The following is a 25,179-nucleotide window of genomic DNA, read 5'->3' on the forward strand; positions in this document are numbered from 1 at the left end:
AAAAAAAAAAAAAACACCAAAAGAAATACTTAGGAATATACCTACCCAAAGAGGTGAAAGACCTCTACAAGAAAAACTACAAAACCTTACTGAAAGAAATCACAGATGACACAAGTGGAAACAAATCCCATCTCATGGATGGGTGGAATCAACATTGTAAAACTGATCGTACTGCCAAAATCAATCTTCAAATTCAATGCAATTCCCATAAAAATACTACCATAATTCTTCACTGAATTAGAAAAAAAAATCCTAAAATTCATAGGGAACCAAAAAAGAGCCTGCATAGCTAAAGCAAGACTAAGCAAAAAGAACAAATCTGAAGGCATCAAATTACCAAATACCCTATACTATAGGACCATGGTCACCAAAACAGCATGGTACTGGTATAAAAATAGGCACATGGACCAATGGAACACAATAGTGAACCCAGAAATAAAGCCAAATACAGCCAATCTTTGACAAAGCAAACAAAAACATGTCTGGAAAGAACACCTTGTTCAACAAATGGTGCTGGAATAATTGGTAAGCCACCTGGAGAAGAATGAAACTGGATGCTCATCTCTCACCTTATACAAAAATCAACTCAGGATGGATCAAGCATAAATCTAAGACCTGAAACCATAAAGATTCTAGAAAATAACACTTGAAAAACCCTTCTAGACACTGGCATAGGCAAAGACTTCATAACCAAGAACCCAAAAGCAAATGCAACAAAACAAAGATAAATAGATGGGACCTAATAAAACTAAAAAGCTTCTACACAGCAAAATAAATAGTCAGTAGAGTAAACACATAACCCACAGAGTGGGAGAAAATCTTCACAAATCATACATCTGACAAAGGACTACTATCCAGGATCTATAAGGAATTCAAACAAATCAGGAAGAAAAAACAATCCCATTAAAAAGTGGGCTAAGGACATGAATAGACAATTCCCAAAAGAAGATATACAAATGGCCAACAAACATGAAAAAATGCTCAACATCACTAATTATCAGGGAAATGCAAATCAAAACCACAATGCAATACCACCTTACTCCTGCAAGAATGGCCATAATAAAAAAAAAAAATAATAGTAATAGATGTGAGTGTGGATATGGTGAAAAGGGAACACTTTTACCCTGCTGGTAGGAATGTAAACTAGTACAACTACTATGGAAAACAGTGTGGACATTTCTTAAAGAACTAAAAGTAGACCTACCATTTGAACCAGCAATCTAACTACTAGGTATCTACCCATTGAAAAAGAAGTCATTAAATGAAAAAGATACTTGCACACACATAGTTATAGCAGCACAATTTGCAATTGCAAAAATATGGAACCAGCCCAAATGTCTATCATTAATGAGTGGATAAAGAAAATGTGGCATATACTTATCATGGAACACTACACAGCAATGGAAAGAAACAAAATAATGGCATTCGCAGCAACCTGGATGAAATTAAAGACCATTATTCTAAGTGAAGTAACTCAGGAATGGAAAACCAAACATCATTTGGTTATGGCTCCTACTTATGTTCTCACTCATAAGTGGGAGCTAAGCTATTAGGATGCAAAGGCATAAGAATGATGTTGGAGGACTCAGGGGAAAGGGTGGGGCAGTGATGGATAAAATACTACAAATTGGGTACAGTGTACACTGTTCAGGTGATGGGTGCACCAAAATCTCAGAAATCACCAGTAAAGAACTTATTCATGTAACCAACCACCACCTTTTCCCCTGTCAAAAGAAGAAGGGACAAAACAGAGAATGCTTTAGTTTGCACTGGATGACCTAAAGCCTAGAGGAGAATACTTGGGAAGTACAAAGAAAAACAATTTTCTTATTTACTGAATGTGATTCTGATGCAGATTCCAGCAGTACAAAGACAGCTGCAAAATTTAAGTTTAGGTTGCCTTTAACTTGAAGGCATGATCAGTTGTCATATAGCCAGGGAAGCAAAAGGCAGCAGCCTCTGAGAAGGAAAGACCCCATCACTGCACAATTGGCAGTCATGCAAACAACAGCTCAGACGGTCAGAGGAGGGATGATGCTAAGCACTTAGAAGCGTCTAGGCAACCCCTAGAGCAGAAAAATGAGGGCTAACCTCATTTATATTAGAATGAAGGCAGAGAAAACACCATCAACACCTTTTCTATTTTGAGACAATGTCTGGCTTTCTCTGCATTTAGTGTTTGCAGTTTAGCTTGCTTTGTTGGTTTACATCTGTATTCTAACTTGTATTAGAATAAGACCTCCCTCCTTAAAGCTGGAGTTTGAGGTGGCATATATGTATGTCTTAGAATCACCTCTAAATAGGAGAGACTGGAGCCTTGTGTTCTGTCCCTTCCCAAACATGGAGAAAGAGGAACATAGAACAGTAGATGCTGGCAGATAAATAAGTTAACTAACTCTTTATATAATCCCAAATATAATGTGGCAGGGTGGGGGAATGAGGAGTTGGTCCAGGATTAAGAAATGACCCTGGGGGTTTAGGTGGCAAAAGATCCTGGGGTGGTGTATCTCAGCAAAATGAAATGGAAGTTCTCAGGCAGTGATCTCACCTCAATCATGTATGTTAGGAAGACGAGGTAGGTGAGTGGGGAAAAAAGAGATGTGCCAACTGTCATGGAGGAAGTGGTAAAAAGAGGCTAAATATTTGGAGGTGGGAGAAAAAACCTAAAATGGGAGCTAAAAGAATGTCTCAAGTACTAATGAATAAGAAATACATATTTTGTAAAGAAATTGGTAATGACCAATTTTGATGAATGCTGTATAACCTTCCTAATGATTGCAAGAAATAGACAAAAAAGAAAAAAGCATTATTGGGTTAAGAAAAAAATTAATGCTTGTTAAACCATCAATCATATTTGCCAATGTGAAAGTTACCTAAAAATAAATTCTAGGTTACTGTTTGATAAATGATTATGATAAGGCTACCAGTGATAAATCACTAGAGTCACCTCCATAGCTCTCACTGAGGTTACTAGATTGTTGAACCCTTCATGATTTCCTGTATCTTTAACCCAGGATTCTTCTGAGTCAAAGAGACACAGGGTCAGAGAAAATAGTGGGGGAAGAGGGTGGTTAGTGGCTAAAGGCATAGAGGTCTGTAAGTGACCACTGTTACATTGCACTGATAATACATTATTATTATGCCACTGTGAAACCAAAGTGCACTCTAAGTGTGTAAAATACTTATGGAATTATTGAATCTACCCATTAAGTGCGAATTACTGGGAAGTAGTATGTAGAGAATCTTCACATGTATTAATGATAGAAAACTGCCATTCTAATACCTACATCTGTTGAGTTACCATTTATAACAAGTCATGGACAATATAAGCTGAAAAATAAAAATTAATCTTTACCTGGCACTGTCTTTGGTACATTTTCAGTTCTTGCAAGAGCTTCTGATTTTCATCTTGCAACTTATTCCTGCTTAGTGCTATTTCACTCACAGCTGATTTTAGTTTTTCAATAATGAACTCATCTCTTTCACTGATTTCACAATTGGGATCTGGGTCACATATCAAATGAGGAATTTCAGAGCTGCTGTCTTCTAAGCATTGTTTTTTACCATTTAGTTGAGTTTGGTAACTTTGTGCCTGTTTCTGAAAAATATAAAAACTGTGTAACTAAAATGAAGAATGTCATATTTAAGCTTACATGAAGTTCAAGAATGATAGAAAAGAATTAGTACGAATATCTTTAAATATGATACTAGATAATGAAAGTTGGTCCTTTGTAATTCAGTCTTGTATTTGTTTTAAAATTTCAATTTCAGATGGCATAAAGAGAAAATATATTTGTATAACCTCAGGTTAAAGATGTAGAGTAGGGAAGTGGGTTAGTGATAGAAAAGCCATATTAAGCAAGAAAAAAATCTAGAAGGTGTAAAAAAAATATGAATTCAATTATACAATGGTTGAAAAAAGTCTCTATAACCAAAAATAAATAAAATAAAAAACTCAATTGTAGGGGAAAAGTTGTCAGTGTATGTAACAAAATTAATAAGTCCTAATGTAAAGAAAAATGGGCAAAGTTTATGAATAGACAATTCACAGAAATACCTGAGAAAGGCTAAAAATCATATGTGGAGATGCTCAGTCTTAAAAGTAGCCAGGGAAATACAAAGTAAAGCAAGCAATCTTAGAGTGAGTGCCTTGCCTGTAGGCATACAAAAACATACACTATTTAATGACACAATAACAATGGAATTTTAAATAGCTCCATCGTTTGACACATGTAGACTAAATTCAACATTAACAGATATTCTATGCACTTATGGCTATACCCACCTTTGGACCTATTCTGGTTACTTTTTTTAGTTGGCATTTCTATTTGTAAATAGATTACATGCTGAATGGTAAATATATAAATATCTAAACTCCACTTTCTTCTGATTTAAACTAGTATTAAATAACTTACCTGAAACTGATTATACTTCTCAGATAATAATTTTTGTTGAGCATCTAAAGAAATCAGATGAGTCTGATATAGTATCTCTTGCTTGTCCCATTCTCTTGACTTTGCTCTAAATTCCTTTTAAAAAGTAGGGAGACAAACATATTAAAATATTATTCATTTTATAATAAAACAAAGAAGACTTTTTTCATTTGTACCTTTTCATTCTGAAAAAAAAGAAAAGTAAGTCCATTCCTTACTGATTAGGGAAAACAACAACAACAAAAAAGGTGTGAAATCACTTATGTTGGATTTTTTACCATCTCTAATTTTGGCTAGGAAAATACAGAATTTGTCACTTATTGTTAAAAATGTAAGAAATCTCTCGTATTATAACAAATACTTATTACTAATAAGAGAATTTCAAACAACTTTTTTTGCATTAGCCATTAGTTCCTTTCCATTTCTTGACACAAAGAAATTGAAATATTATTTCCTTCATTTACTCAGTTGCCAAATTTGTTCTGGTTTTTTTTTTTTTTGAGAATGGGGCTTGAACTTATTTAGTGATTGTTAAGGACTGAATGTTTGTGTCTCTCCCAACAAATGCATATGTCAAGCCTAAATCCCAGTGTGACAGCATTCTGAAGTGGGGCCTTTGGGAGGTAATTAAGTCATGAGAGTGAAGCTCTCATGAATGGGATGAGTGCCCCCTTCTAAGAAGAGCTTTGAGAGACTTTGTTTTCTCCCTCTTTCTTTTTCCTTGCAATCTGAGGAGACAAGAGCAGACAGCAGTCTGTGAACTAAGAGAGGGCCCTCACCAGAATCTGACCATGCTGGCTTATATGGTTTGGCTCTGTGTCCCCATCGAAATCTTACATTGAATTGAGATGGGGTGGGTCTGGTGGGAGGTGAGTAGATCATTTGGGTGGTTTCTTTTTTTTTCATAATGACATTAAAAATTTTTTTTTACTTTAAGTTCTGGGGTACATGTGCAGATCTTGCAGGACTGTTACATCCACATGCCATGGTGGTTTGCTGCCTCCATCCCCATGTCACCTACATTAGGTATTTCTCCTAATGTTATCCCTCCCCAATTTCCCCCCCTGCTATCCATCCCCTAGCCTCCCACCTGCAACAGACCCCAGTGTGTGATGTCCCCCTCCCTACGTCCATGTGTTCTCATTGTTCAACACCACTTATGAGTGAGAACATGTGGTGTTTGGTTTTGTGTTCTTGTGTCAGTTTGCTGAGAATGATGGCTTCCAGATTCATCCATGTCCCTGCAAAGGACATGAACTCATCCTGTTTTATAGCTGCATAGTGTTCCATGGTGTATATGTTGCACATTTTCTTTATCCAGTCTATCATTGATGGGCATTTGGGTTGGCTCCAAGTCTTTGCTATTGTAAACAGTGCCGCAGTGAACATACATGTGCATGTGTTTTTATAATAGAACTATTTATAATCCTTTGGGTATATACCCCGTAATGGGATTGCTGAATCAAATGGTATTTCTAGTTCTAGATCCTTGAGGAGTTGCCACACTAATTTACACTCCCACCAACAAGGTAAAAGCATTCCTATTTCTCCACATCCTCTCCAGCATCTTTTGGAGATGTCTTGGCTATGTGGGCTCTTTTTGCTTCCAAATGTAAGTTTAAGGTGATCTCCAGATTTTTTAATGATCACCATTCTAACTGGCGTGAGATGGTATCTCAATGTGGTTTTGATTTGCATTTCTCTAATGACCAGTGATGATGAACATTTTTTCATATGTTTGTTGGCTGCATAAATGTCTTCTTTTGAAAAGTGTCTGTTCATATCCTTTGCCAACTTTTGGATGGGGTTGTTGGTTTTTTTCTTGCATATTTGTTTTAGTTCTTTGTAGATTCTGGATATTAGCCCTTTGTCAGATGGGTAGCTTGCAAAAATTTTTCCCATTCTGTTGGTTGCTGGTTCACTCTAATTATTGTTTCTTTTGCTGTGCAGAAGCTCTTTAGTTTAATTAGATCCCATTTGTCTATTTTGGCTTTTGTTGTCATTGCTTTTGGTGTTTTCATCATGAAGTCCTTGCCTATGCCTATGGACCTGAATGGTATTGCCTAGGTTTTCTTCTAGGGTTTTTATGCTGTTAGGTGTTAAGTTTAAATCTTTAATCTATCTGGAGTTAATTTTAGTATAAGGTGTAAAGAAGGGGTCCAGTTTCAGCTTTCTACACATGGCTAGTCAGCTTTCTCAACACCATTTATTAAACAGGGAATCCTTTCCCCATTGCTTGTTTTTGTGACATCTGTCAAAGATCAGATGGTTGTAGATGTGTGGCATTACTTCTGAGGTCTCTGTTCTGTTCTGTTGGTCTATATCTCTGTTTTGGTACTGGTATCATGCTGTTTTGATTACTGTGGACTTGTAGTATAGTTTGAAGTCAGGAAGTGTGATGCCTCCAGCTTTGTTTTCTTTGCTTAGAATTGTTTTGGCTATGTGGGCTCTTTTTTGGTTCCATATAATGTTTAAAGTGTTTTTTTTTTTTTCCAGTTCTGTGAAGAAGGTCAATGGTAGCTTGATGGGATAGCATTGAGGCTATAAATTACTTTGGGCAGTATGGCCTTTTTCATGATACTGATTCTTCCTAACCATGAGCATGGAATGATTTTCTATCTGTTTGTGTCCTCTTATTTCCTTGAGCAGTGGTTTGTAGTTCTCCTTGAAGAGATCCTTCATGTCCTTTGTTAGTTGTATTCCTAGGTATTTTATTCTCTTTGTAGCAATTGTGAATGGGAGTTCGCTCATGACTTGGCTCTCTGTTTGTCTGTTATTGGTGTATGGGAATGCTTGTGATTTCTGCACACTGATTTTGTATCCTGAGACTTTGCTCAAGTTGCTTATCATCTTAAGGAGATTTTGGGCTGAGACGATGGAGTCTTCTAAATATACAATCATGTCATCTGCAAATAAGAGACAATTTGACTTCCTCTTTTCCTAATTGAATACTCTTTATTTCTTTTTCTTGCCTGAATGCCCTGGCTAGGACTTCCAATACTATGTTGAATAGGAGTGATGAGAGAGGGCACTTTTGTCCAGTGCCAGTTTTCAAAAGGAATGCTTCCAGTTTTTGCCCATTCAGTATGATATTGGCTGTAGGTTTGTCATAAATAGCTTTTATTATTTTGAGATATGCTCCATCAATACCTAGTTTATTGAGAGTTTTTAGCATAAAGGGCTGTTGAATTTTGTCAAAGGCCCTCTCTGAATCTATTGAGATAATCATATGATTTTTGTCTTTGGTTTTATGTGATGGATTACGTTTATAGATTTGCATCTGTTCAACCAGCCTTCCATCTCCAGGATGAAGCTGACTTTATCATGATGAATAAGCTTTTTGATATGCTATTGCACTTGGCTTGCCAGTATTTTATTGAAGATTTTTGCATTGATGTTCATCATGGATATTGGCCTGAAATTTTCTTTTTTAGTTCTGTCTGCCAGGTTTTGGTATCAAGATGATGTTGGTCTCATAAAATGAGTTTGGGAGGCTTCCCCCTTTTTGTGTTCTTTGGAATAGTTTCAGAAGGAATGGTACCAGCTCCTCTTTGTACATCTGGTAGAATTTGGCTGTGAACTTGTCTGGACTTGGGTTTTTTTTGGTTGGTAGGCTATTAATGGCTGCCTCAACTTCAGACCTTGTTATTGGTCTATTCAGGGATTCAATTTCTTCTTGGTTTAGACTTGGGAGGGTGTAAGTGTCCAGGAATTTATCTATTTCTTCTAGATTTACTGGTTTATGTACATAGGGATGTTTGTAGTAATTTCTGATGGTAGTTTGTATTTCTGTGGAATCGATGGTGATATCCCCTTTATCCTTTTTTATTGCATCTATTTGATTCTTCTCTCTTTTTTTTTATATTAGTCTGGCTAGCTGTCTATCTATTTTGTTGATCTTTTAAAAAAAACCCAGCTCCTGGATTTTTTGAAAATTTGAAGGGGTTTTTGTGTCTTTATCTCCTTCAGTTTTGCTCTGATCTTAGTTATTTCTTGTCTTCTGCTAGCTTTTGAATTTGTTTGATCTTGTTCCTCTAGCTCTTTTAATTGTGATGGCAGGGTGTCAATTTTAGATCTTTTCTCAATTCTCATGTGGGCATGTAGTGCTATAAATTTCCCTCTAGACCCTCCTTTAAATGTGTCCCAGAGATTGTGGTATGTTGTGTTTTTGTTCTCATTAGTTTTAAAGAACATCTTTATTTCTGCCTTCATTTCATTATTTATCCAGTAGTCATTCAGGAGCAGGTTGTTCTGTTTCCATGTAGTTGTGCAGTTTTGAGTGAGTTTCTTAATCTTGAGTTCTAATTTGATTGCACTGTGGTCTGAGAGACTGGTTGTTATTACTTCTGTTCTTTTGCATTTGCAGAGGAGTGATTTACTTCCAATTATGTGGTCAGTTTTAGAGTAAGTGCAATGTGGTGCTGAGAAGAATGTATATTCTGTGGATTTGGTGTGGAGAGTTCTGTAGATGTCTACTAGTTCCACTTGGTCCAGATCCGAGTTCAAGTCCTGGATATCCTTGTTAATCTTCTGTCTTGTTGATCTAATATTTACAGTGGAGTGTTAATGTCTTCCACTATTATTGTGTGGGAGTCTAAGTCTCTGTAAGTCATTAAGAACTTGCTTTATGTATCTGGGTGCTCCTGTATTGGGTGCATATATATTTAGGATAGTTAGCTCTTCTTGTTGCATTGATCCTTTTACCATTATGTAATGCCCTTGTCTCTTTTGATCTTTGTTAGTTTAAAGTGCATTTTATCAGAGACTAGGATTGCAACCCCTCCTTTTTTTTTTTTTTCTCTACGTTTGCTTGGTAAATCTTCCTCCATCCCACTATTTTGAGTCTGTGTGTGTCTTTGCATGTCAGATGGGTCTCCTGAATACAGCACACCTATGAGTCTTGGCTTTCTATCCAATTTGCCAGTCTGTGTCTTTTGATTGGGGCATTTAGCCTGTTTACATTTAAGGTTAGTATTGTTAAGTGTGAATTTGATCCTGCCATTTTGATACTAGCTGGTTGTTTTGCCCATTAGTGGACACAGTTTCTTCATTGTATTGATGGTCTTTACCATTTGGTATGTTTTTGGAGTGGCTGGTACTGGTTGTTCCTTGCCATATTTAATTCCTCCTTCAGGAACTCTTGTAAGGCAATCCTGATGATGACAGAATCTCTCAGCATTTGCTTGTCTGTAAAGGATTTTATTTCTACTTCACTTCTGAAGCTTAGTTTTGCTGGATATGAAATTCTGGGTTGAAAGTTCTTTTCTTTAAGGATGTTAAATATTGGCCCCCACTCTCTTCTGGCTTGTAGGGTTTCTGTGAAGAGATCTGCTATGAGTCTGATGGGCTTCCCTTTGTGGGTAACCCATCCTTTCTCTGTGGCTGCCCTTAGCATTTTTTCCTTCATTTCAACCCTGGTGAATCTGACGATTATGTCCCTTGGGGTTGCTCTTCTTCAGGAATATCCTTGTGGTGTTCTCTGTATTTCCTGGACTTGAATGTTGGCCTGCTTGGCTAGGTTGGGGAAGTTCTCCTGGATAATATTCTGAAGAGAGTTTTCCAGCTTGGAATCATTGTCTGCGTCACATTCAGGTATGCCTATCAAATGTAGATTAGGTCTTTTCACACAATCCTATATTTCTTGGAGGCTTTGTTCATTTTTTACTCTTTTTTTCCTCTAATCTTGCCTTCTCATTTTATTTCACTGAGTTGATCTTCAATTTCTGATATCCTTTCTTCTGCTTGATTGATTCGGCTATTGAAACTTGTGCATGCTTTGCAAAGTTCTTGTGCTGTTTTTTCAGCTCCATCAAGTCGTTTATGTTCTTTTCTAAGCTGGTTATTCTAGTTAGCATTTCATCTAACCTTTTTTTCAAGGTCCTTAGTTTCTTTGCATTGGGTTATAACATGTTCCTTTAGCTCAGAGATGCTACCTTTTGAAGCCTGGTTCTGTCAATTCGTCAAACTCATTCTCCATTCTGTTTTGTTTCCTTGATGGTGAGGAGTTGTGATACCTCGGAGGAGGAGAGGTGTTCTGGTTTTTGGTGATTTCATCCTTTTTGCACTAGTTTCTTCTCATCTTCGTGGATTTGTCTACCTTTAATCTTTGAAGTAGGTGACTTTTGGATGGGGACTCTGAGTGGACATCTTTTCTGTTGATGTTGAAGCCATTAGTTTCTGCTTTTTAGTTTTCCTTCCAATAGTCAGGCCCCTCTGCTGCAGGACTGCTGGAGGTCCACTCCAGACCCTGCTTGCCTGGGAATCACCTGCAGGGGTTGCAGAATAGCAAGGATAACTGCCTGTTCCCTCCTCTCGTAGCTTCGTCCCAGAAGGGTACCCGCCAGATGTCAGCCAGAGCTCTCCTGTATGAGGTGTCTCTTTGGATATACAGGGCTCAGGGAGCCGCTTGAGGAGGCAGTCTGTCCCTTATCGGAGCTCAAGTGCTGTGCTGGGAGTTCTGTTGCTCCCTTCAGAGCTGCTGGGCAGGGACACTTAAGTCTGCTGCAGTGGAACTCACAACCACCCCTTTCCCCAGGTGCTCTGTCTCGGGAAGGTGGGGCTTTACTTATAAGTCCCTGATTGGCTGCTGCCTTTTTTCAGAGATAACTGGCCCTGCAAGGAGGGAGTCTAGTCACATTCTGCCTGCAGAGGTGTTGCTGAGCTGCCATGGGCTCTGCCGACTGCTGTGTAAACTTCCTTGTGATTTTGTCGACATAGGTAAGGTTAGAACTCTCTTGGTAATGGTAGACTGCCTTAGTAATGGCAGACTGTCTTGGTAATGATGAACTGCCTTGGTAATAGCAGACGCCTTTCCCCCCCACCGAGGTCAACCATCCCAGGTCACGCTCAAACTGCTGTGCTGGCTGCGAAATTCTCAAGCCAGTGGGTTTCAATCTGCTGGTCTTTGTGGGGATAGGACCTGCTGAGCCAGATCACTTGGCTCCCTGCCTTCAACCCATTTTTTTTCAGGGGAATGGGCAGCTCTGTCTCACGGGCATTCCAGGTGCCAGTTAAAATGGCTGCCCAGATTTATGCTGGAAACCTGCGGTGCTGGCTGAAATGACTGCCCAGAGTTGCACTGGAAACCCGCAGCACTTGTCGCCAGGGAGGAATCTCCCGGTTTGTGGGCTGTTAAGACTGTGGGAGAAGCGCAGTATCTGAACTGGAGTGCCGGACTGGCCGGAAAAGTCGAGGGGGTTCCTCTGGCCTGTTCCACTTCCCAGGTGAGGCAGTGCCCCACCCTGCATCAGTTTGCCCTCCTTGGGCTACACCCACTATCCAACCAGTCCCATTGAGATGAACCTGGTACCTCAGTTGGAAATGCGAAGATCACTTGCCTTCTGTGTTGCTCACGCTGGGAACTGCACTCTGGAGCTGTTCCTATTTGGCCATCTTGGCAGAAGTCCTCCTTTATTTTTTTTTTTCTCAGACAGAGTCTTGCTCTGTTGCCCAGACTAGAGTGCAGTGGCATGATCTCGGTTCATTGTTAACTTCCGCCTCCCAGGTTCAAGTGATTCTCCTGCCTCAGCCTCCTGAGTAGCTGGGATTACAGGCATGTGCCACCATGTCCAGCTAACTTCTTGTATTTTTGGTAGAGACAGGGTTTCACCATGTTGGTCAGGCTAGTCTCAAACTTTTGACCTCATGATCCTCCCACCTCAGCCTCGCAAAGTGCTGGGATTACAGGCATCAGCCACTGTGCACGGCCTAGTGGTTTCTAATAGCTTAGCACCATCCCCCTAGTGCTGTCTCTTGATAGAGTTCTCATGACATCTGGTTGTTTGAAAGTGTGTAGCATTTCTCCTTTTTCTCTCTCTCTTCCTCTCTTTTCCCTGCCCCCACCACTCTCTCTCTCCTGCTGGCCACGTGAATACATGCCTTTCTTCCCCTTTGCCTTCTACCATGATTGTAAGTTTCCCAAGGCCTCCCCAGCCATGCCTCCTGTACAGCCTGAGGAACTGTGAGACAATTAAATCACGTTTCTTCATAAATTACCCAGTGTCATGTAGTTCACTATAGCGGTGTGAGAATGGATTAATATACTGGCACTATGATTTTGGTCTACCAGCCTCCAGAACTGTGAGAAATAAATGACTGTTGCTTAAGCCACCCAGTCTATGGTATTCTGTTACAGCAGCCTGAACTAACTAAGACAGTGACTTTGCCCCTTGTGGCCATGGCCAGGCCTCATCTAGGCAGTACTAATTGGTCTACCTTGGAAATAAATGGTAGAAGTAGGTTGATAAAGCAGGATCAGTTTTTTTAAGTTTTTGCTCAAGTAATGTAGTTTTGCTCAGATAATACAGCATGATTATCTGTTCACATCTTAATAACATGAGCAAAGGATACAGCCCTGAGGATACCAAAGAAGACATCACTGCTTCTCCATTTTGCTTAGGGCTGACCATTTATATCCTTTTTGTCTACAAACAAAAGCATGGTACAGTCCTAGAATTTAACCAGTCTCAAAAATTTTGCAAAGAAAACAACATAATTGGAAACTATAGCTAGTAAGTCCATGACTATATATTATTGCATATAGAAATGTGGCATGATTAAATAAATATATTAAGAAAGATTTGTGGAATAGGAAAGGAGAGGTAAAATAAAAAATAAAATAAAATAAAATAAAAAGAAATGTGGCATGAATGTAGCAATGTTTTCAATTCTCAATTCAGTAATATTTATTGAGCAGTTAATGCCCACCAAGTTTTGTGGAAAGAAGAAAATCTAGAACTATTTCATAATTAAAAAATTTTTTTTGAAAGAAAAAAATCAAAGAATATATAGTAAAGTAGGGAAATGTACACACAAACAAGTAATATTACAGTATGTCAGTATGTTAAGTATAATAATACTGACACATAAAAGCCATGCAGAGGATATTATGATTATCTTAGCTATTTCCCATAATATATCAAACTGGAACAGTTCATTATAGCCAGAGTGGTTACTATTATTTTGAAGATGGTGAAGTGACTGGATTGGCAATGCTGGAAAACAAATGTTTATTTAGAGAATGAAAGCTTTATTTTGTTAAAATGAGAAGAACATGGCATGTCATATTTTCTATACAAAAATAATTTTAAAGAACATTTAAAGAAATTTTAGTTTTTAAAATCTGTAAGTCCCTAAACAATTAGTGAAGGAAGGCTATAAATCAGGAAGTTTTTACAGTAATGAAAGGTGGGTGATCTGACATTGAGTGATGGTATTAAGGTTGAAGAAATATGGAAAGACATTCTGTATATAATAGTAGCTCATGATAAATAGACTGTATTTACTATGATAAATGGAGATAGTCTATTTAAAGTTATTGACTTCAATTCTGACATACAATAATACAAAAATTAGGTATATGAAAACACGGTCTTTAGCAATAATGGCAAATTTATAAAACTAGGTTCTAGTAGAAAATAGCTAACATTTCAAATCAATGCAATCTAGATTTTTAAAATTTCTGTTTACTTTTTGTTTAAAAAGGAATCTTTGGAGTTAGAAGTCAAATTTTGGGCAAGGTTGACTTAAGCTGTTCACATGTTTTAGATAATACAAATATTTACCATTTCTTACCCATTAACCCCAATAATCTTGAAAATAAATATTCCCCAGGATGCTTTAGAGGCAGAAGCATTAACCTTGACTTATTATAAATACTACAACAGGTAGAAGTGAGGCCAAGAGTAGCTAGAAATGTATGTCACAAACCTATCAACAGGTGCTTATGACAATCCTGGCCTCCTTAATTTTATCAGATGTACTGATTTCATGACTAGCGAGTCAGCACAATATATGGAACCATGCAGGAACCCAGAGAGCTTCATAAGGGTTTTTACAGAGACTGGAGTTATCATGTTAGGCTTCAGAAGGTCTGTAGACTTGCCTGGACCTCCACAGTAAGTTCTTCATGACTGGAAAAGTTTTTCTGGGTCTTTAAGGTTGAGAGTGAGTGGATCAGGGTCATTAAAATTAGTTTCTCTTGATAGCTGTATTATTAGATGTTTTAAAAAGCCCTCTAATAAATATTGGAGGTGATCTTTAGTGATTACTATGTGTTGGGGACCTTCACCTGTAAAATGGTTTTAACTTTTTATTATGAAGATGTTCATACATAAAGTAGAGAGTAAAACAAACCTCCATGTACTCTTCACCCAGTTTAACTACCATCAACTTTGTCCATCTTTACGTCTCCTATCTCTCCACACTTTTTTGTTGGTAGATTTTAAGGTGACTTCCAGACCTCACATGTTTTCATCCCTAAATGCTTTAGTGTGCATCTAAATTTTTTTCACCATAACCACAATGTCACATATAAGATATCTTTAACCCCATTTACTGATGACAACATGGAATCATAGTGAGGCTAACAACTTGCCTAAATATCACAGGGCAAACACATGAATCAGGCAAGGCCTGTTTTCAGTTATCAATGATCATGTTCTTCTACTACTATATGTGGTACACTGCTATTACTATACCAGTGTATAAATGCCCCAAAGGAAAAACAGGTTTACATGCAGTCTAAAACTGGAAGAGTCTATCTCTTACACATTAATTTTTCAGATAGCTATAAGTAAAAACAGGTACATGAAGTGTTTTTATAATTATTTCAAGTTAAACTGTATATCTGCATAGAATGCTTAAAATCTTTTAAATAAGTACAAACATATAAAAAACATTTTGCTACTAATTTCTACTATGATTTCATTATGTATGTTTTATATATATATGGTAAATATTTAGTTCCCTAAACGTAAAACATGCATACACAAAGTACTTGATACTAACTTAAGGCTTTTTTTGTCTGAACAATTTTTATTAATGTAGTTCTCCCACAAAAGCCCATGAAAAGTCAGTCAAATGGATAATTAGTGACTCAATCTCTTCATTGCAGTGAAAGCACATGTATATTACAGTGCACATCTATGGCATCTTCTATGAGACCAGGACATTTCTGAAGCCCTTCCAGTTATATCACTGCAAGAGCCTGGGAGAACAACACAATGCATTTTCCTAGAGGGTCAACTTACTTAGTGATGATGTTAGTATTTTTAAAAACTAAAACTTCATTGTTCAGAAGCATGTAAAATGTGCTGGGGTTTTAAAGATTAAAATCTAGGACTTCCTACAACACTCTTATAATAAGCTGATTTTAGGGCTGTGATTTGGACTTAATGTTTTCCTGTTCTTTAAGATATTTTAAAGTAGAAGGACTTGTTAATTAAAGAATAAGATGAAGAAGTGCTGGGAGGGGAGGGATGCTGGAGTTTAGGGCTTGAGAAAAATGATAGAAATTAAGTAGGACAACATAAAGGTCAACTTGGAGTCAATGAAAAAATAATAATCGAGCAGTTCTGGGGATCCAGGTAAAAAGTAGATGATAGGAAAATTTATAGTGGAATCTTTCTGCTGTTCCATGACTTGTAGAAGGAATACTCAAGAGCGCAGCGAAGAAAAATAGCTGGTTTGTTTTTTCCAAGGTTGGAAAATGAAGAAGATAAGAATAAGTGCATGTATGACATAGTGAATTTTTAAAGGTTTTTGTTTTTAATTTCCATGGGTACATAGTAGATGTATATAGCTATAAGGACATAGTGAATTTTTTTAGAGACCAAAACTTCAGAAATTCTAAGTGCTATGGGGCAACTGAATTGGTTCTTTCTAACCAAATTTAAAGAAAAAAGCTTTGAAACTTTAAGCCCTGTTTTAAAAGCTGTGATGAGGCTCCACTGGGATTTAAGTACCTAATAGCTAAATGGCCATTAAAAGATTTATTAGATATTCACTTTAACTGACCCCAGGGGTGTCCTTCAATTTTACTTAACAGCTGCAGCTTCTTTTCACTTTTTTGGCTTTTCTTTTTGTGCTCTTCAAATTGTGGATATATAGAAAAGATGTGTACATCAAAGTGATGTTTTAATTCACTAAGTGCCTGAAGGGAAGCTGCACTAAGAAAATACATTCAACGAGAAGTTAGTCTGTAATAATGTTTATTACCACAACTGTAGACACCACTGTGGACACCAGAGACAAACAGCCCACAACAACAGGAATCAATATTTATACACATGAAGAAACTAAAATAATATATCTCACCTCTAATTTCTGGTTCAAATTGCTCAGTTCAAAGGGTGTTTCTTCTTTAAGGTATGGTAATTCTTTTCGTCGAACTTTGTTTTGTTTCATCTGATGTAATCTCAGTTTTTCAAAGCTATTTGTTAGTTTGGAAAACTGTAAATAACAGAAAATGCTAACATTTTACTATACCAATTATTTCTAACCTGATTTCACTATATTTCTTTTCTTGTGTACCTCTTTGAAAATTTAAGTCATGATTAGAAAGTGCAGTAAAGCTTAAATATTTCAATTAATGAAGACAGAACCAGTTATTAAAACTAAATTATTGAAACTGAACACACTTCAGCTTTCATGTAAAGTCAAGACTTCATTAACTGCACAGTTAAACAATGATTCACTTGATAAATGGCTTGTTCAGTTTTGTTTTAATCATATGCAGCAAAGCTCACAATGCTTTTTAAAAACAAGTTTTTTTCTTACTTTTAGTTAGTGCCATCTTGTGTTGACAATTTTAATTCCAGTAACTCAATCTACAAAATAACTAGTTTATACCTTATTTAAGAAAACAGAACATATATTAATTTTAAAGACACAAGTAACATAAACCACTTATTCATGTGGATATGTTTAAATAAATTTTAATATAAAAATTGATTTAATGTTTTTCTTACTGGTAATTCTTTTTATAACTGCATTATTTTTTCCATTTCCTGTTTTACCTTCAAATAATAGATTCGAAGTAGCATAGTTTATGAACATTTGTGAGGAAATTTCTATACTCACATATCTGTTTTGAAATGTTTCTTATTTATATATTTTATTTTAAAATAATTATAAGTTCACAGAAAGTTACAAAGTTATTAAAGAGGTCCCAGGTTCTCTTCACCCCATTTCCCCCAATATTACATCTTATTGAACTACAATACATCAAACCCATGAAACTGAAATTGGATCAATATATGTGTATAGTTCTATGCCATTTTATTACATACAGATTTATATGACCACAACCACAATCAGGATATAGAACTATTCTCTTACCACAAAGATCTCCCTCATGCTAGCCCGTTAGAATCACACTTAGTCCCCTGATCCCCCCACCCCTAATCCCTGAAAACCACTAATTTGTTTTCCATTTCTATAATTTTGAGAATGTTATAAAAAGAAATCATATAGCCCACGATCTTTTGAGATTGTATTTTTTTCACTCAGTTTAATGTCCTTGAAATCTATGCATGTATCAATAGTGGATTCCTTTTTAGTGCTGAATAGTATTCCATGGTATAAATGTATCACAGTTTGTTTAACCATTCATATATTGAGATATTTTGATTTTTTCCTGTTTTTGGCTACTACAAATAAAGCTATGAACAATGGTGTCTACTTTATCTGATATTAAAGTAGCCACATCTGCTTTTTCCTCAAAATTTTAAAATGAGATAAAATTCACCTACTATAAAATTCACCTGAATAATATACCATTGCATAAATATACTACATTTTGTTTATCCATTGATCAGCTGATAGAAATGTGGGTTGTTTCCTACTTTGAGATATTATAAATAATGCTGCTGTGAACACCTATATAAAAGTTTTTGTGTGGATACGTTTTACTTTCTCTTGGGGATTGTATTTAGGAGTGGAATTGTTGGATCTTATGCTAACTTTAGCTTTTTAATGATCAGCCAAACTGTCTTCTAAAATGGTGTACCATTTTCCATTCCCATTCACAATGCATAGGGTTCCAATATCTCCATACCCTCACCAAAACTTGTCATTTTCTATCTTTTTTATTACAACCTCCTAGTGGGTGTGAATGGATATTGTGGTTTTGGTTTCCATAACCCTAATGGCTAATGATGTTAGGCATTTTTTATGTGCTTATTGGCCATTTGTATATCTGCTTTGGCGAAATATCTAGTCAAGTATTTGTCCATTTTTAAATTTGGTCACCTTTTTATTATCAATTAGTTATTAATATATTTACATACTAGTTCCTTATCGAATATATGGTTTGCAAATATTTTCTCTCCATTGATGGGTTGTCTTTTCACTTTCTTGATGGTGTCCTTGGAAGCAAAAAAGTTTTAAAATATTAATGACATCAGATTTTATCTGATTTTTTGTTGCTTGTGCTTTTGGTGCCATATATAAGAAACAATTCCCTAATCCAAGGTCATGAAGATTTACTCCTATGTTTTCTTCTAAGAGCTTTCTAGATTTAGGTTTTACATTTGGATGTTTGATCCATTTTGTATTAATTTTTGTCTATGGTTTAAGGTAGGGTTCTAACTTAGTTCCTTTGCATGTAGATATCCTCTTGGCCTTGCACCATTTGTAGAAGAGACTATTCTTTCTCTATTAAATTATCTTGGCACCATTTCTGCTTTCTTTCTATTAATATTTGCATGATATATTGCTCCATCTTTTTAGTTTCAACTTGCCTATACAGTTATATCTGAAGTGAGTTTGTCATTTTTTAATTTATTGTCAGTCTCTTTCAATTGGTTTATTTAGACAATTTCTCTTGTCTAATGTAATTCTTGATATGTAAAGGCTTCTATTGTCTAATGTAATTATTACTATGTCAAGGCTTAAGCCTGACTTTTTTTTTGTTTCCTGTTTGTTCTCTAGTTTTTGGTTTCTCTATTTTCACTTTCTTGTCTTCTTGTGAATTAGATGAACATTATCTCATAATCCATTTTATCTATAGTGATTTTCAGTATATCTCTTTGTAGAGCTTTTTTAGTGGTTGCTCTAGGTATTACACCATATTTACATAATTTATCACGGTCTATTGGTGTTTGACATCTTGTCAGGTAAAGTGTAGAAATCTTACTTTCCTTTATGTTCTTTTACTCTGTTAATTATCTTAGTGTTTCCTGTACATATATTGAAAACCATATTAGACCTGGTTATATTTTTTTTGCTATCAAAAAATTAGAAAATGCAAGAGGATAAGGGAAGTCTAATGCATTTACCCACCCCCCCCACCATGTTTTTACTCTTTTTGGTGTTTTTCCTTCTTCACTGATGTTTTAAGATTCCTTCTTTATCATTTCTTTTCTGTTAACAGAACTTCCTTTAGCTATTCTTGGGTAGGTCTGCCAGCAACAAGTGCTTTTAGAATCCTTCATTTGAGAATGTTTTAATTTCTCCTTCATTCCTGAAGGGTATTTTTGCCTGACATAGAATTCTGGATTGAAAGCTCTGTTCTTTCAGCACTTGAAAGCCTTCATGGTTTCTAAAGAAAAAGCCACCATTGTCAGAATTGGTTTTCCCCTGTAGGTAAGATGTTGTTTCCCTCTTGCTGCTTCCAACATTTTTTAGTTTGTCTTTTGGTTTTCAGAACTTTGACTATGATGTATCTTAACGTAGCTGTCTTTTATTGTGTTTGAGTTCAGTCAGCTTTTCAATCTGTAGGTTTACTTTTTTTTTTGCTAAGTTTTGAAACTTTTCAGCCATTCTTTCTCTGAATGCTTTTTCATCCTCTCCATCTTTTTCCTCTCCTTCGGGTTCTCTGATGATATAATTTTTAAATTGTTTGTTATCAGACTACATATATCCCCAAGGTTCATTTTCTATTTGTCTTTTTCTCTTTTGTTCAGAATGGGTAATTTCTGTTGTACTATCTTCAGGCTGATTCTATTCCCTCTGTCCTCTTCTTTCTGCTTTCAAGCCCATCCATTAAGTTTTAAAATTTGGTTATTATACTTTTCAATTTTAAAATTTCTAATTTGTTCTTTATATTTTTATTTATTTGCTAAAGCTTTCTAATTTTTCATTTATTTCAAGCCATGTTTGTAATAATTCATTGAAGCATTTTTATAACAGCTGCTTTAAAATCAGATAATTCTAATGTATGTCATCTTGGCTTCAGCATCTGTTCAGTATGTTTTCTTCAAGTTGAGATCTTCTGGTTCTTTCTATAATGAGTGATTTTTATTAATACTTGGACATTTTTGTGTATTGTGTTTTGAGACTCTGAATTGTATTCAAATATTGTGTTTTAGCAGTTCTCCTCAGACAATTTCTGGAAGGGAAAATGCAGTGCCACTTCATCACTGCCAGGGGGAAGTGGATGCCCAGGTCTCCACTTGGTTTCAGTTGGTATCCAACAGGAGGTGCTCCTTATTACTGCTGATTTGAAGTGGGATTTCAGGCTCCTCACTAGTCTTTCACTGATAAACTTTAATTGAAGGGGCATGAGTGCCTTGTAACTCTTCTGACATGGCCTTCAGTGATACTATAGTAGGGGTGGGTGAACTTGTCACCACTCACCAGCCTTCCTATGATACCACCCCACAGTGGAGAGGGATGGGTGCCTCCTTGCCACCAGGAAGGTATAGAAGTCCAAGCTCTCCACTGTCACCATGGGTTGATGAGGGCCTTGCTAACGTCTAGTGATGACGAAAGTCCTCTCCACCCAGTCTTCTCAGACACTAACCAGGAAAGAGGGCCAGGATTACCTTATTATAGCTTAGTGAAGGCAGAAATCTAGGTTTTTCCACTAAGCCTTTGTAGGTGGCAGTGGGGCTGTAGTTTTTGTTCTTGTTGTTGTTTTTGTTTGTTTTTTCTGTTGTACTAGGCTGGAGTAGAGAGGTTATTATCTAAAAGTATATTATCTTGCTAGGCTGTCTTTCTTCTGGTCTTCTAGCTGGAGAGAGCAGGCCTTCCCTGGTGCTCTTTTTATTTGTTTGCACCCACTGGCATGACTGGGTTGCCTGCTTCTCTGTTACTCAGTCTGGGATATATGAGGCCAAAACAAATCCCAGGGAACTCATTATTGTCTTGTTATTTGATGCCCAAGGTCCTTAGCCAATCTGTCTCTTCTCTCCACTCGTCAGAGTCTTATGTTGTTTTATAAATGATGTCCAATTTAGTGGGAGGATAGGGAAGAGCATATCTATTCCAGAAGCATAAGCCTCCGATATATGTATTTAAAATTATAGTTTTATAATGGTTAGAAGAGAAAAAAATAACTCATTTTTAAAAGGAAAGCAGTTTCTAAAAAGAAGCTTTGACAGAGTTGAATTATTCAAGGCAGAATGTGGCAAAGTGTATCCTTAAGATGTATCAGGAAAATGCAACTGTAAATAAACCAGAAATTTCAAAGGAGGAAGCTGCAGAGTGAGCTGGCAGCAACAAAAGCGTGTTTGCCACAAATACCATTTTTTACTTAGAAAAACAGCATATTACTAGCTTTATGCAAACCAAATCAAGTACATAGTACTTTTCTTTTTCTCTATTTTTCCCTACTTTCCTTCTTCCTTCTCTTTTGCTCTTCTTCTCTTTCTTCCTCCCTTTCTTTTAACTAGAGAAAAAGAGAAGGAGAAAACTGCAGTGAAAGTAGGTGGCTCTCAACAATCATGTAGCATTCCCACTGTATTCCATGAAACCCCTGTTTACAGAGGCACATTGTCTGAGGTCAGGAGTTTTAGACCAGACTGGCCAACATGGTGAAAGCTCGTCTTTACTAAAAATACAAAAATTAGCTGGGTGTGGTCATGTGCACCTGTAATCCCAGCTACTCTGAAGGTTGAGGCATGAGACTTGATTAAACTTGCGTTGCAGAGGTCGAAATGAGCCAAGATTGTCACTGCACTCCAGCCTTGGGCAACAGAGCAAGACTTCATTGCAATCAAAAAAATAAAAAGAATTAATTAATAAGAAGAGTTCCATTGTCCAATATCTTTGGAACATGATGGATTGGAAAGGTTAAATGAGTTTGTTTAAGGCAGGATTTCTCATGGCCTCTAATGTGCTAATGTGTACCCTTAATCTCCAGGAGGGGAGGAAGAGTCTTAACTTGGCCAGCATTAGCTTAAACATCATTTTCTTTCCTTCCTTCCTTCCTTTTTTTTTTTTTTGAGATGACATCTCCCTCTGTCGCCAGGCTGGAGTGCAGTGGTACAATATCAGCTCACTGCAACCTTTGCCTCCTGGGTTCAAGCAGTTCTCCTGCCTCAGCCTCCCAAGTAGCTGAGATTACAGGCATGCACCACCACACCCAGCTACTTTTTGTATTTTTAGTAGAGACAGGGGTTTCACCATGTTGGCTAGGATGTTTTTGATTGCCTGACCTCGTGATCTGCCCACCTTGGCCTCCCAAAGTGCTGGGATTACAGGCTTGAGCCACCGCACCCAGCCTTAAGCACCATTTTCTAAACTGGCAGTGTTTTCCACAGAACAAATTTTTGGGAAATTGCCACAAATATATTTTTTGGTTAGCACTGAAAACCAGCCAGCAGCCAAATAATAAAACAGAACTGCAAAGTATCAAACAGCAAGGATTCATATATTAAACGACTGCTTGGCCCCTGTAAACAAGACCAAGAACTTATTAACAGAGACAAGAAATACCCAAACAGAAATGAAAGATTTAGAAAGTAGTGACTCACGCCTGTAATGCCACTTTGGGAGGCCGAGGCGGGTGGATCACGAGGTCAAGAGATCCAGACCATCCTGGTCAACATGGTGAAACCCCGTCTCTACTAAAAATACAAAAAATCAGCTGGGCATGGTGGCGCGTGCCTGTAATCCCAGCTACTCAGGAGGCTGAGGCAGGAGAATTGCCTGAACCCAGGAAGAGGAGGTTGCGATGAGCCGAGATCATGCCATTGCACTCCAGCCTGGGTAACAAGAGCGAAACTGCGTCTCAGAAAAAAAAAAAAAAGAAAAGAAAGCAGTGACTGAACTGGTTAAATACAACTTAGAGATGGCACCTAACTTATTTCTAGATTTCCGTATTTTTTTAAACTAACTACAGATTGTGATCTCTTGATAAATATTGACCAGTATGTAATGATTTAATATTTACGTTGTTGCTTTAGAGCCTTATCTTTATAGAAAAATAAAGGTTGAATTGACTTACATGCTAAATGCTCAGTCTAAGCTAGTAAAAACCATATGTAATTTGATAACTCAAGCTACCATATAGTGGTAATTACTTGAACTGTATGCAAAATGTCTAGGTAGACTAAGAACTAGTCTTATAAAATCATCTAAGTGGCATCAAATGTTTCACATTCCCATCTTAATGGCTGAATTCCGTCCCTAAAAGGTACTTAAGAAGGATCATTAACTACTTTAGCCTCCTTTAACTAAATTATCATACATGAAATATTTGTCCTCCAAAAAAATTTGTTTGTAAAGTTTCATAATCAAACCATATTTCCCATTGATTCATTTACTAAGTTAAGCAAAGATATAGCATCTACTACATTTGACGTACTCAAATGATTGCTACTCTACGTGCTATCTGTGGTAAAGAAGGCATTTTGCTTGCCAGCTCAGTGTGAGGATACAGGGATAAGTGAAAAAGAAATCTGTGTCCTTCTCATTACACATGCAGAAGCACTATCATGTAAGAAACAGTCCTACCAGTAACAAGGTAATAAAGACCAGTTTTATTCTTTCAATTATCTATTTCATAATAGCAAACTTCCCTATTGTAAATTGTCATAGAATTAAGAGCATCTCTATTAGATAGCAATAACCACAAAAGATAACTTTGGTTTTTGTTGTTGCCCACATAGCTAATTATCATTTAATTCATCAACAAGTCTCTTGAGAAATAGAAAGCCATTTGTTTAGTACTGTGCTAACAGGTACAGAAGATATAGCAATCCAACAATCTAGTAAAAGAAACAAAATCAATGCATATAAAACAGTGAAAGACATGACTAAGCTTATAATTAAAATACAAGAATTTTTGCTTATACTAAAAACAATTAGTTTAAGTAAAATTAACACAACTCTATAGGTCAAAAGCATATCAAAATGTGTGATATTAAATTATAGTAAGTTTCCTTACTTGAGCCTTTAGGCTTTGTAGTTGTCCTTCATAATTCTGAGTCATTGCTAAATTACATTTTTCCAGACTGTCCAATTTCTGTCGAAGTAACCCTACCTGCATGAAGAATAAAATTTAATTTTGCTTTTTCTAAATTCTGCCTGACAAAATCAGAAAATGTGCAAAAGAGAAGCACGATTCAAACAAAACGGCTGTACCAAACCAAGAGTAAATATTTGTACTGCACTTCTTAAAATAGCTATCAATAATTAAATTCACAAAAACCAAACATTCTAGCACTATTCCACAAGGCACATATTAGGACAGTATGGATGTTTAACAAAAGATCCTTATCATCATCACATTTAAAATTCAGGGTTAGAATTTGCTTTGCATTATCCTTTTGGGAGGCTACGTCATTGTTAGCCAGGCAAAACCTCTACCAATATAATTCAGCTTTTTTTCCTCCATTACCTCCAAGAGGATCTCTGTTTTAGTGGTATTATGAAATAATTGTTATATTTTTATAATAACTAATGCATTAAAAAGAAAAATTGTCTAAGAGCAGTTCCTACGGATTTGGCTTATATAATCTGTCTACTTAAAAGGCAGATGAGGCACTTGTTTACATATTACATATAAAAGCTAGAATAATAGTCTATTGCATATGCCATGTCTGATGACCTACCTCTACTGTAGGAAAATTACATGCCAATAACTAAGTTACCTATGCCAAATGATAATATAGTTAACTATGCCAAAGAAACTAAGCTCCACTGAGCAGTCAATAAAGGCAGAAAAATGGCTGATGAACAAGCTAACTAATGATATTTTATTACAGTACATTATTAGCAAACATTTCTCTTAAACATT

At 36.5% G+C, this 25,179-nt stretch overlaps 1 protein-coding gene across 3 annotated transcripts in view; it reads right to left on the reverse strand.

The window, feature by feature from the left end:
• DEUP1 (deuterosome assembly protein 1) overlaps positions 1–25,179 on the reverse strand; it is a 93,671-nt gene that overhangs the window by 45,091 nt on the left and 23,401 nt on the right. For 2 of the 3 annotated variants that reach the window (XM_017498429.2, XM_017498430.2), the window contains 4 exons: positions 24,328–24,423; positions 16,530–16,664; positions 4,416–4,529; positions 3,356–3,598 (listed from right to left, as the gene is read on the reverse strand). In XM_017498429.2, the coding sequence (XP_017353918.1) occupies positions 3,356–3,598; positions 4,416–4,529; positions 16,530–16,664; positions 24,328–24,423 (588 nt within the window). The remainder of the gene's footprint in view (positions 1–3,355; positions 3,599–4,415; positions 4,530–16,529; positions 16,665–24,327; positions 24,424–25,179) is intronic. The other variant, XM_037727840.1, reaches the window with a different exon arrangement.

The sequence above is a fragment of the Cebus imitator genome, unplaced genomic scaffold (genome assembly GCF_001604975.1).
Source record: "Cebus imitator isolate Cc_AM_T3 unplaced genomic scaffold, Cebus_imitator-1.0 Scaffold241, whole genome shotgun sequence".
Taxonomy (NCBI): domain Eukaryota; kingdom Metazoa; phylum Chordata; class Mammalia; order Primates; family Cebidae; genus Cebus; species Cebus imitator.